Below are 16,737 nucleotides of genomic sequence, written 5' to 3' on the forward strand. Positions count from 1 at the left end.
GCACGAGCAGGCCTTCCAAGGACCACCCATTGAATCGGTCGGGCCTTTTCAGAAGGTCCTTGGGCCAATGCTCCCACTCCCCCCTTTTGTGTAAAATGCACATATAAGTCCAGGGGCATCGCTGGGTTCCATCTGGCAAGTGTGCCAGTGGACATCTGCTGTTCGATGAAGTCGAGGGAGCTCGCCGCTTGTGGTGTCAGCTCCTTGGGTTCCCAGGGGTGCTTTCCTTTTAGGAGGTCGTACAGAGGGTCCATGATCTCAGGAGGAACCAGGACGATGTTGCGAAGCCACTGCAGTGATCCTACCAGGCGTTGCACGTCGTGGAGCGTCTTAACATCTCGGTGGACTTTCACCTTAGGAGGTGTCACGTAGGAGCTTGTGATTCCCACTCCTAGGAAGGTGACACAGGGTCCTTTCTTGATCTTCGCGCTCGCGATCTCGAAGCCGTTGGCCTGGAGGGTCTCTGTGATCCTGGATACCAGATGATCCACTTGGCTCGCTGATGGTGCTGAGACCAGAATGTCGTCCATGTACTGGATGATGGTGGCAGCAGGATAGGAGTGTCGGACTGGCATCAGTGCTTTGTCCACGGTGATCTGACAAATGGTTGGGCTGTCGACCATACCTTGAGGTAGTACTTTCCACTGGAAACGCAGGCTGGGCCGATTGCCATTCGGGAAAACCACAGAGAAGGCAAATCGTTCCCTGTCCTCAGGATGCAAAGGTATTGAAAAGAAACAGTCTTTAATGTCCAATACTGCACATGGCTGTCCTTCAGGAACAGCTGAGTTCATGGGCAACAGTGTCTGAACTGGGCCTATGGGTCGGATTATTTTATTCACTTCTCTCAGGTCATGGACTAAGCGATAGCCTTCTCCTGACCTTTTGGGTACAGGAAAAACGGGCGTGTTCCAAGGACTCACAGTGGTTTCTATATGATCCTTTTGCAGTTCCCTCTCAACCAGTTCTATTAAAGCTGCCAAGCGAGGCTCACATAGGGGCCACTGCTCAACCCATACAGGGTCTGATGATTTCCAGGTCAATTTGATCGGCAGCAAAGGGTGTAAGGCAGTGGCCCTCATTATAAATTTGTAATCCTGACTCCGAGCATAGCCAGGACGTCCCTTCCTATTAAGGGTGGAGAATCCTGTAAAATGTAAGGGTAAATGGCAACTGTTTGTTCTGGCCCCTTTTTTGTGTGGAGTGTTATCGCCACCAATTGGGTGCTTTTCCATGCCCTGGATTGTCCCCCCACCCCGTTCACAGGAGGGACCTCTTTAATTTGCCAATGTCTGGGCCAGTGTGATTGAGGAAAAATGGTGCAGTCTGATCCAGTGTCTGCCAAAAACTGAAGCCCTAAAACGTGAGGGTCCTGGCTGCCATAGAGCTGACACGTCCCCCACACCCTCAAGGGCTCCCTCCCCACTTTCATGACCAAGGCCACCCAGGGGTTCCGCTCTGGTTTGTCCCCTGTTGACCCTGTGACACTGGAGCAGTTTGTGGTGGTGAGAGGTGCATGTTGGCTGCTGGTGATGGTGCATTGTTCTGCCACTGAATGACTGGTGGGGATGAGACAGTGACTGGTTCCTGTATATATATGGGGTATGAAGGTCCCCTGCCCCACTGGGTATTGGGAAGGCTGGGCCATCTCGCAGTGGGAGGAGGCTGAGTATGGCCCGCACGCCCCCTCCCCCTTCCGTTTCCCTGGGGCCTGGATCTGCACTCCTTGGCCAGGTGTCCCCTTTTTCCACAATTCCAGCAGGTGGGTCTCGGGCGCTGCTGGGTCGGGGGTGCTGCCACTGGCTGCTGTGCTGGCTGGGGACAGCTTGCTGCTACATGACCTGTTTGGCCACATTTCAGGCAAGCCATTGCATTTGTTAGGGTATGAACCGCTGCCTGCATGGGTATTAGGTGTTCTTCCTTTACCACATGTTTGATCATGTCAGCTAAGCTGGCTCCTGCAGGCAGAGACCGTAAAATTTCCTTGGTTACAGTATTACACTGTTGCTTTAGGCAATCTGTCACCACCGGTCCCCTTGCAGCTGCAGGCAGGGTGGATGAATCAATTGCAGCCTGTAATCGGTCCACAAAATGTGTAAAACTCTCACTTTCCCCCTGTTTGATCGTTGACCATGGCGTGGACTTGTCCACAACCCGGGAAGCTGCCCTTATTGCCTCCCTAGCTGCCCTGGTTGTTGCTTTCACCTCCTCTGCTGTGAGGTGTGCAGCTTGGTTTTGGGGCGTGGCCACATCGTCATGTTTGCCAAGCAGTCTGGACAGAGTAGAGCCATGGAGAGGCTGTCCCTGCCCTGAGGCTTGAGCTAGGGCAGTTGTGCATGAATTGGACCACTCCTGCTGAAATACAATCAATCCTGCTCCATCAAAAAACATACGGGTTATTTGTGAGATATCAAAAGGCAGCATATCATCATTGCTAAAAAGACCATCGATCAGTGTGGACACCAGGGGTGAATTAATTCCTTTTTCCTGCACCGCTTTCACCACAATCTGCACTTCTTTCGTACTGAGTGGGGTATAAGTCCGTCTCTGGTTCTGCCGGTTGCCTGAAACCCGTACCGGGAACGCATGTATTGCAGCCGCAGGTTCCCACTCTGCACAGGCTAATTTTATCTTCCCCCAATCGGTTAATTTGCCCTGAATTTGTTCCCTTACATTGTTAAAAGCTTTGCTCGGTTTCGCTGAAAACTTTATAAAATCTGTTATCTCCGTTTCCGAATCGGACTCGGAGCCCTCTGTAGAGCTAGCCGTGGAGTTGTAACTTCCTTCCGTATCGGAAGTGAACTGGTGGTAAGCTTCCGGTTTGCTATGCTTTTTCCCCGGACTCCGCCCCCGTTCCGCCTTCGGCGGGTGGGCTCGGATGTTCCCTCTGCTTTGACTCCATTCCGCCTCCCGCGCCCGGCCCCCCCCTTCCGACCGGGGGTGACGCTGGCGCCTTCCGCGGGGGTTGTCCCACGTTCCCCCTTTTTGCTCGCCCCCGCGCTTGGTAGATGACACCGGTAAGGGACCTTGTCCGCGTGTTCGCCCCCCCCCGCTCTCCCGCACATGCGCCATGTAGGTCGGTGGCTCCGGAATTCCTCCGACCCCCCACGCATGCTCGGTCGCGGGGTTTTGCACTTCCGGGTTCGCATCGCCACGTGGCGCCCTTCCCCGCTCGCGCTCCACGTGGCCGGCGCCATCTTGGCCACATGGCGGGGGGGGTAGCGGCGATTGGCCGCCCCGCCCCCGCGCCGGACCGTCGGCGCCATCTTGGCCATATGGCGGGGGGTGTATGCCCTCCGCGGCAGCTAATCTCTCTGCGTCTCTCGCCTGCCGCGCTAGTTCTTCCCAGACAGACCGCGCACATTCCTCCGCGCGGCCGCGCTGCGTCTCCACGCCCGGAGAGGCTGCCGTTTCGGACCGTGCCGGGGAGCCGCCGCTCCGCGCGGGCGGCGCCGCCGCCGGTCCTAGCGCCGCGCCGCCGCTCGGACCCTGGTCGCGGCAAGGAGGGATTTTCGGGGAAGACGCGGTTTTTTCGGGGGTGTTCGGATCTGGGGTCTCTCGCGGGGGGACCCGGGGTTTTTCCGCGTGCTCCGCGGCTTTTATGCATGTATTTGTGGAGGGGGATGACGCGTCTGGCTCCCGCTTTTCCCCTGGGGTCTCTGCTGCACTGCGCCCCCCCCCCTTCTCTTCCGGGGCTTCTCCGGGGGGTCCTGCGCCCCCTCGGTCCCCTTTCCCCGGCTGCTTAGCCGTGAATAAACACGTTTTTGCAGCGTTCCAAGCCTCCTGTTCTTCCATTGCTTTTCGCAACACTTTTTCAACTTTTCCCCATGCTTTTAAAACTTTTCCGCTGCCGGTGGCTTTTGTATCTTCCGCCAGGGCAACTGTATATTTCTCCCACCCCTCTGAATTTAATATGTCTATAGGGCGTGAAATCGCGCCTAGATCCGTTAACCTTGCAATAGCAAGAAATAAATCTTTTTTGTCCCATGCAATTCCCGAGTGGATTGCTAATTTACTCACGACCACTTTCACGGGGTCCATGTTTTTCCCGCGGGGTCCTGGGGCGTCCCCCTTTTTCTTCTCCTCCTCAGGAGTTCGGACCGGCCGACTCCTACCCGCTGTGCCTTTCCAAAGCGTAGCTCCCGTCCTCCGAGGTAATCGTTCCCGGGTTTCGGCACCACTTGTAGCAGTTCGCTGTTTTTGCCACAGTGGAGGCTCTGGTATCTAGGCCTACAGCACGACTTCCACTTTACTTTCATGTGTGGGTCGGGTCTTGTAACAGACGCATGGTACCAATATGGCAGACGGTTACAAAAGACGTTTATTAAGTAAAAGGTTCAGGTTTTATACTTCTTATCTACTACTACGTCAAACAGGATATTGCCACACCTCCTGGGTTAGTAGTTGGAGTGGAAAAGTACTGGCACATGTTAGTAGAGGGTCCACATTCCTTTCAGGGGTATCTTATCTCGAGAGGGGGATGGGGCTTGCTCTCCTCCTCACCGTTACAGTCCGAGATCTTCCGGCCGCCTGTCCCTTATCTAACCACAATGACCTCATTTTTGGAGGCAGTTCAACGCCTCACTTCTAGGACTGATGTCAGTGTCACATGCCTGGAGAGAATCAGTCTGCAGCTGGATATTTTAAAGCCTTCTATTAGGAGCATAGAAAAGTCAGCGGATTTCAACAGCATCAACCAATGAATTTTTGTTTTATCACAACAATTTAGTCACCAGACCCCACTGTCAATATCTCTGTGAGAATATCAGGCCATTTCAGACACTTCAAGTCACTTGACGGAAACTCAAGAGCGCAGCAACTGAGTTGTTTCAACAGAGAAAGTTGTGTTTTAACAGAAAAGGAAATCAACAGAAAGACAAGGAAACAGGAAACTCTGACTCTGACTGGCTCCTGATAAAATAATTAACCTTTGAGGAACTAAACTCAGCAGCTGTAAAAATACATAAACAAACAAACAGTAGCAGAGCAAAGGGTGTTGAGCATCACTAGTGCAAACGCTCCAGGCAGCAACATTCAACCCTGAGTTCAAATCCCATTCACTCACAGACCAACTGTGATGTCATCTTTTATTCTGACATAATGCAGGATGTCACTGAGGTTCAGTGACAAGTGTTCATGCAGGATCTGTAAAGTCTCCCCACTTTGATTCTCACTGCTTGCACTTTGTACCAACAAGCAGCAACAGATTTGCATTACACAAATAAGCCGTGTCTTTATTGTGCAACCACATGCGACTTTTTTTGGAGAAAAACAATGCTCAAATACAAGGAGTGCTGTGTGCATCAGGCTGCAGAGTGGGTGGCAGTGATGTTGTCAGAAAGCACTCGCTTACCTCCACACCCATTGACTTCAGTAGAAGGCTACATACGAAAAGTCTCTGAAGATGAAGCTGAAGTGTTCCCTAACCCATGGCGCTGTCCATACACTATACTTAAGAAAGAGACAAAACAAAAACCACAGAAGTGAAGCAGCATGAAATTGCAGGGTTTGGGTTTTTAGTTTTTCAAGACTCTTGCAGTCCCTGTTCCAGTTAAGAAACCCAACTGTAAACCCATCAGTTGTGGGCAAGCCCTTCCCCACACTGTCTGGAGCCTTTGCTATGTCTGCAGTGTAGGATGAGAATCATGGTGTTTATTGCATGCTTAGAGTGCTCCCAGAAGACCTTGGATGAAGATGTGTTAAAGCTTCAGGGTCAACTCAGCTGTTAAATTGTTCAGTGAGACTGCCTAGGTTAGTCAGGGGCTGTAAGAAACCCCACAGCACAGGACACAGCCCATTTTAAAGATCCCTGGGAGCTCCTCTCCATAAAGTTCACCAACTCTGCATTAGTTTTCATGGACAGATCAGTTCACCTTTGCCCAGGTTACTGATTTGATTTGTAACAGTTTTAAGAATAGGAGAGTCAAAGGCAGGAAGCCCTGAACCGCCATGAATGTGAATCCCATACACAGGATTGCAGAGCAAGGAGCAGCTCAGGTCCCTCCGGAGGAGCTGGCAGAGACCAGATATTCGAACTTCAGCATGTGACAGACCCTCCTTGTACTCTGTGAACTTATGGGTGGATAAATAGGTTTGGTGCACAGGCTACAGATGGAGTCAGGGAAGGTTTCTGTAACCCAGACAAACTCACAGTATTCCTAGCAGTTAACTCCAGAGGCATGTGACTATTTTCAGATTGTAGCTTTTATGCTGGTCACAGAAAGACGAGACTAAAGGAAATAACAAGATCCTTACATGTCCAAGCTCTTATTTAGCTGCTTGTGGTTCAGCAAGGCATTCCCTTCAATTTTAAGATGAGGCTTATAAATTCAGTGTACCCTAAAGATTTTAAGGCAAGCAGAATGCATCCTTCATTCCAAACTAACCCATCTGCAGCCAGAGCTCCTCCATATAGATTTCCAATTTTTTTCAGAGGTTTGAAGCTATTTGGAAGCTCTATGACGCTCAGACCGGCCTGCACATTTCTCTCTTTCTCTTTTATTTTTTTAATTTTAGACTTAATGTAGCATGTACTCTCAGAAAGGTTTACAATGCAGCCTTTTGTAGTTAACTTGCTCCAAGCTGGGCCACTGCCAGGTTGTTATCAATGACATTTTAAGGCAGATGAATGAAGTTCTTATTACAGTGACAAGCAGAATTGTGATATGGCACATGCATACACTGAATGAAGAGAGCTTGCTATTAGTTTGTCAGGTTAATAAATAAATAGCGATTTAATGAATAAAAGCCTTTTATTGGAAAAGAAATGAACAAAATTAATATTTATAAAGCTTTAGTGGTTTAGAGCACCCTTTAAAATAAGATTATTCATTTCAGTCACGGCCACCATCATGGATTAGAGATTCTTGAACACAGCTTCCCCTCCTAATTCTCTTATCATAGCAGTGCAAGGCAAAAAGCAGAGCTCCGCCTTCTGAACTGCTCAGGCCAGACTCAGTTTGAGATTGACAGTATTGAAGGCTCATGACAGGAAACATTTCTCTTACATCTTCAGGACTGCAGCTAAAGACTGCACCTGTTGGAAGAACTGTTGGTTCCTTATCACAGCAGGAAGTTCTCACGTTTTACACAGCGTGCTTCCACACCACACAGAGCACTGAACCTGTGCCAAGCCACGAAGAGCAATGCTGCACATTAGACAAACCAGCAGCACTCAGCCAGGAAATCGCTCCCCATCTGCCCCCAGAAAAGTCTACACTAAAACCCTGCGGCTATCTCTCACCCTTCAGGCTTCTTCAGCATATCCCACAGCACATGCAGAGAATGCTCACCACCAAAGTGAACTTTAAGGAGGGTCAAGTATGTCCAGGATGTCCCACTTCCCAGCAAGTAAATGAAATTCTGACACGCACAGATCACTTCTCACCTCAAGCTGTCCCTGTCATGTATTCCCTTCAGCTCAGGGCGCTCTGTGCTCACCTGTCCTAAAATCAAACTTGCAAATTTAAATTTTAAACAAGCTGAGTTACTTCGGATTGGGTTTTGTGGGGCTGTTTTTAGGGAGGGTGCTGTTTAGTTTTGGTTTTGTTGGTTTTTTTTATTACTTTACTTTTTAAACAGGGCACTTCTCAAATTCAGGACCAAGATGCGAGTAAGTGCTCAAGCTTAAGAATTTATTTTGGCTCATGCCATCTTCACTTCAAATACTAAAAAAAAAGTTCTCAAACTTTCCCCTTCTTGCAAAGTCAAGTCTGAACATTCTCAGACATAAGAGAAGCAGATAAAACTGCCCCAAAATAACTGTCTCAGCTATGTACGGTCAACACGAACAGATCTAAGTTAAACAGAGCCTCCTCCCCACCAGAGCAGTTTCTGGTTTATGTGTAAAGGAGAAAATTTCCACTTCAAGGACCAGAAGTGTGGGTTGCAGAAGCGTGTGGCACACAGTTGTTATCTTTGCAGCATGAAGCACAAGTCGAAACCGGAGATCTGTAAAGTGTATGTGAAAAATATTCACTTCACCCACTGAGACTGCGCAAACTCTATTCCAGTCATACTATAAATGTTAACTAGTAATACCTCCCTTGCCTTAAAGTATCCTACAACTGTGCCCAACTTTTGGGAAGGGGGTTGAAAAAATGCTCTGGTTTTCACAGATAATCTCTTATTTGAGATTCAGGGGCAGAGCAGAAGCTGCACAGAAGGACAATTCCCTCCCAGCTCCAAGGCAGCCACACAGCGAAGTGCTGAGGGACACAGTGGCAGGAAAACACTAAAAGCAAGAGATAATATATTAATATTTGATTCCCATGTGCAACTGTACTGACAAGTTTATGCAATATTAAACTCGACCCACACTACAGGGGTAGCTGCTGTCTCAAGATTCATTAAGAGGTGGAATTTAGGCTTATACATTTTATTAACTGCTGCCGAACCAAAATACTACCAAGGAGGAAGAAACACCACAAAGGACAAAATGGTCTAAAGTTGTCCTGTCTCACTTCACTTTTTGAAGTCACAAGTTTGCTCCCCCATGTAAGCACAACCCAGCTGACAAAAAACCCAGAGCAAACTCCCAGGAACAAAACTCACTAGATGTTACATAAGAAAAATATTTGTTCAGAGAGTGAATTAAATCGTTGTCAACCTTTCTGCAATGTGAAAGGGTAAAGGGGAGGGCTGTCATTTCAAGGTTTGCACTTCACTCAGGAAGACAGTACAGCACCTAGGTAGCTGTTTCCTGTCACATCTTGAAGCACTGTATTTAAATGCAGTGGTTACAGCATCTCTGAAGAACATGCCCAAAGCTGTTTGTCTTTAAACTATTTAAAACTGTTGAGGAGGACTGTGGAAAGGAAAACAAAAAGACAACAACAAAAACAAAGAAGAACAAAAAAAAGAATCAATCCTTATTCCAGAAACGCCTCTATCTCATCACCTAGTATCTCCTCTTGTACTTAGGTTTAGCTCTGTAGGTCAGAGAGCTGAGTCACTTCCTTGCCTGCCCCACAGCAACTCATACACTAAATTTTCACACCCTGTGACACCCTGTTTCCCATTGAAGATGCTCCAGAACTCAGAACTACTGTAATGGAACAGCAGGCTCCAAAGGATACCTGCTACTGTACAAGAAGCTCACAGACATCAGCTGACTCTCTGGAGTCCATTCAGGAGCTTCACAGACCTGTGGGAAACTCCATTTTTAGATGGACTGAGTGAAAGGGTTGGTCCTGCACCACTCAGAAGTCAGACTACTTCTAACTACCAACCAGCTCTCCTTTGGAAAGCAAAGCATTTTACACATGCAAGGCACATGCCCTATCCCTCCTTCTCATCATTGTGTAAAAAGAGTAGAGATGAAAAGCCCGACATGTTTTGTTTCAGGGTTTTTTTCTGAAGACTCCTAATGTACACATTTTTCAGATGTCAGCTGTTGAAGCTAAACCAAGCCAGTTGAACAGGTCTTAAAAGTTCTTGCTGCAATTTAAAATATGATAGTTCTGTACATCAAAACAGAAAGGACGTGGTAGCAGTCAGTGAGAATAGGACATCCACAGTTCCCCTGGGACAGGACTGGCTTTCCACATTAAAATTCACTTTTCGGATATTTAATGCAGTTACAAGTTGCAGTCCAACTCCTGAGACAACATCTCTGGAATTTACTTCTCCAAGATCTCCTGTGCTTCTCCATTGGCAGAGCAGTGGAAAGCCCAAGCATCAAAGCCACCTCCTGAGCTCTGGTATGAGCTCAGTACAGGGACAGTATGATCTCTGATAAAACACTTCTTTCAAAACAGGTCAGATAAAATACTCTGCTGTCTTTAGACTTCAACACAAGAAGTTTACACTTGTGTAATTTCACCCTGAAACAGCCCACATCAGTGCAGTAACTTCACTATTTCCATGAAGCCCCAGTCGAGGAGTCTCTTGGGAGGAGGAGGAGGAGGAGCAGCGCACCCCACAGCAGTGAGGAGCCACAAGCACGACGCGTTTCAGCGAGTGCCAGGGGCGTTCCATTTACCGGGGCCATGAGGAGTTCACGTCACAGGGCATTTGCCAGGAGTTTCATGATCGCTGGCATGCACGGCAAGGGTGCGTCTCACCATGGAAGCAACAAGCTGTTAAAACTGTGACTCATCTCACAGCAACGTTTTCAGCCTTCCGAGCGGAGAGCAGCCTGCAATGAGCAACGCTGATAAGATGCATATTCAGAGGAATTCTATTTGGGCAAAAAGCTATTGACACATTCAAACCCCTAAATACAGAAGCTTGCCCAAATGCTGACTAGAGCACATGAACACACACACAGCATTGCAATATTGCAGTATTGTGATAAGACGTTTTGCAGATGGTTGGGTTGACAGTAATTTAATCAATTTATATGGCCCAACTCAGAAATGCAAAAATGTCTTTTAGCCCTCATAATTGGAGAGAGCACTCCAGAGGAACGGCTTCCAGTCAAAAAGTAAGAAATAACATGTTCTTTGCTTTAATCACTGAGTACTTCCAATAGGTATCACCTCTTTCTCCTGCTTCCAAGATTCCCCTTTTATGCTAAAGATAGGAGCTTCACTGTCAGTACCTAATAATCAAATTAAAAGGACACTCAGGCAAATCAATGGCAGAGAGTGGAGTTATCTTTAATTCAGAGGCTGAACTAAACAACTGGAACACCTGGAGCAGGCAGCTGACCAGCCTAAGTGCTCTTGAGTGGCAGGGCCAGTTCATGTGAAGGAAGCACTGGTCACAAACCAGCAGCTCCATTTGTACTTCTTGCTAAATGGCACCAGCAAGAGTCAGATGTGAAGATTGCAAAGGCTTCAACAGCCCCTGGCTTCAGCTGGTCCTGAGAGGATGTGGTTTGTTGTGACTGAAGAATGAAACCTTGAGCTGCAGGCTGTGATCAGGCAGCAGCTACACTGAGCTAAGCTGCCCAAAGGCTATTTTCCCTTTTTTTTTTTTTTTTTTTTTTCATTTCCCAAGACAGAAGAGTTGCAGCTTTAGATCTTTCAGGATTTCTTCCAGTAACTGGAAATCCTCAGGCATTACTCCTGCATAAAGGCAGCTCTCTTACACTAAAATATTTCCAGCAGACTGATTTGTGGATGGCAGTCTCTGCTCAAAATAGCATTTTCCACTTAAATAAACATGTCATTGGCTCCCAGAATGGCTATAGATGCTACTGTACCCTGCCCTTTTCAACTTATATTCATTTCTTAAACAGCATGAATCAATACTGGTCAGATAATGACTCATTACAGCACCACAAGCTATTTGCATTTTCAAATTACAAGCTCCTTTTCAAAACACATTTGTTTTGAATGTGAATTTATGTGCCACTGGAACTCAAGAGGTGAAAACTGAAATCAAGCTATCATTGAGATATGCAACAAAAGGAGTTAGATCCCTTAAAATAAGATAAAGATTTTTTTTCGTGCACTCTGCAAGTTTTAAGAATGTTTCTCTATGGTTCTCAGTGAGACTCCAATTCCACTGTCATCATCCTCCTTCTCAGCTGCAAATACTGTTGTCACCTCTAAGGGGACATTCCATCTCATGCAGATCCTAGAGGAAACCTGGCAGCAGATATTCCAGAAAAGAGACAGGTCTTCTGTCACAGTTTAACCCCCAAACTGCTTTAGGAACACAAGACTCACATCACACATGACTGCATTTACATACACAAAAATTAGCTGTGCTCCAACAGCCTGGTCTTGTCCAGCTGGAGAGAAATCACCTTTTAAGAACACAGCATCACACCCAGCAAGAGGTGGAGGCTTCCTGGTTCCCTCACAGGGCTTTCAGCAGAAGAAGTTTCAAAGACTGAAGTTACAGATCACCAGTTTTCTCTCCCAAATGGTGACACCTGGCACCAGAGGAAACAGGTACCTGTAGGGCACTACAAGGTTTGCCTAAAGCAGGAATCAGCTCATTCTATTGGGCCATTGCCTTTGAAAACTTCAGTTTTCAGAATAAGCTCTGGCTATACCTGAAAGACATCAGCTGGAGAAAACCAAGAAACAATAAATGATCTTTACTGATCAGAGCATCTTTAAATATTAGGCTTTCTTAACTTGACTAAATATTTCATAAGAAGCTTCTGATCGCCCAGTTACATTGTAGTTCCCTCCAAAAACCAATTCTCCATAACCTCATCCATGCAGCAGCAATCAAGATCTTAATTTATTAAAAAAAAAAAAAAAAAAAAAGGAAAATAGAAAAATAAGTTCTATATGAGATAGACTGGACTTATCAATGATTAAGTAAACTGACAATTGCCACGCTGTTTAACAGCAATTACAGGACCAGGGGTAGAGCAATGTTATATTTAGTTTCCCCATAAAGAAGTGGGGAAAATATTTCCTGTAGGTTCTACCAGCAAGGAACTTCCAAGCATAACACGACAGACACTCCCAAACACATTTCCAGGACTCTACTTCCTGCTCAAGCTGCTCTCCTGGGATTAAGGAGGGGAAGTCCAATGGTTTAGGTTTTAATTTGCTTTAGCATATTTTTTTCCCCAAACTGTGCATTTTAGAACAATATATACCCAGCGTATCCTCTCTTTTTGGGTCAGTCGGTCCTTTCCAATAAAAGCATATTGTCTCCCTCAGGGTAGGGAAGACAAGTGAACTGTGAGAGCAGCCAGGGCCAGATTGCCTGCCCAGCTTCTTCACCTCTCAGGAAAGAGATATAATAAACAAAAGGAAAATAGCACTTTCCAGAAATTACAGATACCAAAAAAAAGAAAAGAAAAGTAACTGTGCGTCAAAAAATACTTTAAAAGGCCAAGTTTCAATAGATTATTTCCAAGACAGGTAATTATCAGCCAAGAACTGCCTTGAACAAGAACACATCAGCATTAGCACCAAGGATCTCATGGCATCTTTGTATTTTACTGTAGCATGGTCCTGTCTGCCACCGCTTCCTGCCAACATGGCACATCAGAAGACAACCATTCTGCTGTAAGGATTGAAGATTGCAGTCTTATTTCTCAAGAGTGACTGCATAACCAAAGGCCAAAACAAACAGCAAAAGTCTGGACAGACAATTAAAGGAATTTTACAAGTCATCAAGCAACCAGAGGGCTGTAAATGTATAATCAACACTTTGCATGAACTACCCTGAAATGAATGCTCATGAGATGCTCTGTGGCAATGAGAACAAGATAAAAACCTATAAATAAAAGCCATCCAATTTCAGAGTGATTCAGATCAGCTATTCCCCTGAATCCATAAGAGCCAATTATAACAGTTTATAGGGCACACTTAATGCAAAAAAATCCAGTTTGAGGACACCAACGTCACCCTTTCTCCTTGTCTGAGAAGTTTATCTCTGAAGCAAAAAGACATCAAGCAATTTAAAAAGAGAATCCATTTCTGTCCTCAAAATTCTTAGTGACCTGGAAACAGAATTAGACATAGCCATATGCTTGCACACTGACATGCTTCTCCCTTGCCCACAGGTTGAAGCAGATAAGTTCCAGCAGTTACCAGATAATCTTTGCTCGGAAACAGCAAGGACAGATCCTTATAGCTACTGATAAAATTATTGAGCAAGATGAGCTTTCATTTAAAGAGGTAACCTGGAGACAGTCAAAGGAAGCTACCATCAGTTTTCAACAGATTGGCTGAAACAATTTGACTTAAAACTGAAAGAATCAAGTCCTTCTGCTGCAGTTGACAGGGATCCATGAGAGTGGCAAGCGTGGCAGGCTTAGGACCAAAGCCTTCCTAAAAATGTGTCTGCCCTGCTCACAAACCAAGGAGAATCATCTGAAATGATACTAAAGTTGTGATTAAGAAACAAGAAGTCGGTGGGAAAGGAGGAACACACACGAGCTCTAACGGAAGGAGGGAGAAGCACCCTCCCCAGATAGCTAAGAGGCTAAAAGGGCAGCCCAGTCCTGAAGGGTGGTTAGGAAGTTGCAACAGCAAATGCAGAAGTGTTCAAACAACAGCAGTTAAGATGATGATGAAAATCAGGTTCATTTTACACTGCAAGAGAAGTCTGAGAAAGCAGAAGTAACTACAAGGCCCAAAACCAGGCCAGGAATAGGCCACACTTATTTTTGGTACAGAATTCACCTCTGTATCATGGCATGGGAGCAAGAGAATATACACACATAAACCCAAGGCTGCATCCTCTGGATTTATCAGAATCCACAGGGAGTTGTTTTATATTTAACAACTAAGTAGTATCCAAATATCAGCACGGTTTCAATTTAATTGGTTGGGAAACAGCCTGGCTGTTGCAGATGGAAAAGCTTTAGAGAATACAACTAATTGTTCATAAATATATAAAATATTTAACAAAGGGAGGGTCTGTGCATCCAAGTGGGAGAAAGAAGGAAGATGCATCCAAATGCAAGAAAGAAGGAAGATGCCAAGAGAGACCTATCTATTCTCACTAGATGCATTCAATGCTATAAATGTATGGGAAAAGGAATAGTGGAAAGGGTAAAGAAGTCAGAGGGGGAAGAAATCTCTGAAGTAATGCAGCACATTAATATTTATAGCAGGTAAGTATAAGCGAAATTAATCTGTGTTGCTAAGTAAACATACCTTAGGAGAGACATGGGAATGAAAGAGGGTGAAAAAAAGAAGTAAGTGTTCTGACAGCTAAAATGCCATTGGGGCAGGCAGGACCTGTCAAGTAGCTGATCTAGTTTCAGAAGAGGTTACCTAACATAACAAGAAATATTTTCGGAGTAGCTGGCTTTTTCATTCCCCCCCAGTGAGGATGGAAGCAACTGGGATTTCAACTATTCCCTTCCTCCAAACATTTGCAAACCAGGCCTAACAGCAGTGTGATAATGCATGAGGTTTTTTAAGGATAAATGCTAACTTAGAACTAAGCGTACAGAAGTGAAAGCAAAGCTATTTTCATTCTCCTCGACTACATCAGAAACGGCACAGAGGGGGTAGGTAGCAGCTCCAGGGGTTAACATCTCGGGGTTTATAATAGAGAAGTACAAACAACAAACAAAATCACAGCCAAGTTTAAAGAGCATGGAAAGGCAGAAGCCTCCAGAGCCGCCTGCCCAACCCAGGGCAGCGATGGGAACATCTGTCCGGCTGCACATCTCACTCAGGGATTTGGAATCCGGCCGTTCTGTGCCTCTCCCGGGCTTGACACAGCCCTGTGAAGATTAGAACACAAGCACTGTTCTAAAGAGAGGGGAGAAAGCCACCTTAGCTGCCCGCAAAGGCAGAGCCGGGCACTGGGGATACCCAGAGGGTGCTGTCAGATGAGATCAGCTGAGCACGGCCGGAGCCCCAACCGTGTCAGCTCGCTTTCACACACGCTTCCCGCCTCTCCCACCGCATACAATGAACACAGAACAAACCAGGTGGATTTACAGAGACAGCCCCTCGCCTCCCCATCTTTCACAGAGGAGCTGGGTACGACCGGGGACCCTGCGATACCATGAGGGCCGGGAGGGGGCTACCCTGCCCCAGCCCAGGCCTGCTGAGAGGCACCGGGACCCCCGCCCGTCCCCTCGGCTGTCAGCAGGCCACAGCCCGGGGGTGTGTGAGCCCCGTTCCCGGGCACCGCGGGCCCGCATCGCCCCCGGCCCGGGCCCCGGACACCGGCGGCACCGGGGGCTGAGGCGGAGGGGCTGCGGCGCATGCGCAGCGCCGCGTGCCGGACCCCAACGGCCGCCGAGCGCCGCGCTGCCCTCAGCGCCCGCCGGGACTCACCGAGGCGCAGGGGCTGGAGGTGGCGCTGGGGGTAGGCGAGCGCTGCACCGTGACCAGAGCCATCGAGGCGCGGCGGGCCCCCCCCGTCCGGCCGTCCGGCGGGGGCCTCACTCCATGGCGGGGACAGGGGAGGGGAGCGGAGGTGGCGCGGCGGCCGCAGGGGGCGGCAGCGGCAGCAACTCCGCGCGCGCCCGCGGCCTCTCGCCGACTGAGGCGCGGCGGGGCCGGGCCGGCCGGGCACAATGAGGCGCCAGCGCGCACGCGCCGGCTGTCAGCGCGCGCGGCGCCGCCCCCTGGTGGCCGCGCCGCGTTAACTCCCACGGCGCCGGCGGCTCCTGAGGGGTCCCGGGACTCCCAGTCCCCGTCCCTGAGGGGGCTGCAATGGACAGGAGCGACCGACATCATTGTCCCGGTCCCTGAGAGGGCTGCGATGGGCTGGGGACCTCGACATCTTCACCCCGGTTCGTGAGAAGGGCTGCGATGGGCTGGCGGGGCACGACATCCTCACCGCCGTCCCTGAGGCGGCTGCGATGCGCAGAGGGGTCCCGGTATCCCCACCCCGTCTCTGAGGGGCCTGGGGTGCCTCGGAGTTCTACCCCCGGTTGGTGAAGAGGTTTCGGCATCGCCCTCCCTGTCCCTCAGCCTCATAGGTGGCTTTGTTAATGTGTGTCAGCAGGGCACCCTCAATGTGCCTCCTTGGCCGGTGATGGTTTGTTTGTGGAATCCCATCCCGCTGGGAGCCGTGATAGTGGCTGAAAGTTGGCATTAATGGTCACATAACGTAGCTTTTCTTTGGATTAGGCAGCAATAGTAACTCCATAATTAAAAGAACATATAACACCTCTTTGTACATCAATGCACACGCCTAAACACCAGAAACCTAGTCTAATGATTACGTCTTAAACATTCAAACATTCCCAGATACAGAACTGCTTGGCATTTGGGGGTCTGAAACAAAGGGTCAGGTGCTATTAAACTTGGTTTGCTTTGCAGTTTCAGCCTGGTGCCACCGAATTCATGAGAAGGAGGTAATTTGGATCCACAATCTACAGAATTCATGGGAAGGAGGTGA

At 48.0% G+C, this 16,737-nt stretch overlaps 1 protein-coding gene across 2 annotated transcripts in view; it reads right to left on the reverse strand.

Annotated features, from left to right (window-relative positions):
• The window catches only part of SSH2 (slingshot protein phosphatase 2), a 99,430-nt gene extending 83,619 nt beyond the window's left edge, over positions 1-15,811 (reverse strand). The window contains exon 1 of one of the 2 annotated variants that reach the window (XM_066333411.1): positions 15,666-15,811. In XM_066333411.1, coding sequence (XP_066189508.1) covers positions 15,666-15,728 — 63 coding nt within the window. In that variant the 5' untranslated portion in view covers positions 15,729-15,811. The remainder of the gene's footprint in view (positions 1-15,665) is intronic. The other variant, XM_066333410.1, reaches the window with a different exon arrangement.
• Positions 15,812-16,737: the final 926 nt, after the last annotated feature.

This window comes from Sylvia atricapilla, chromosome 20 (assembly GCF_009819655.1).
Source record: "Sylvia atricapilla isolate bSylAtr1 chromosome 20, bSylAtr1.pri, whole genome shotgun sequence".
Lineage (NCBI taxonomy): Eukaryota > Metazoa > Chordata > Aves > Passeriformes > Sylviidae > Sylvia > Sylvia atricapilla.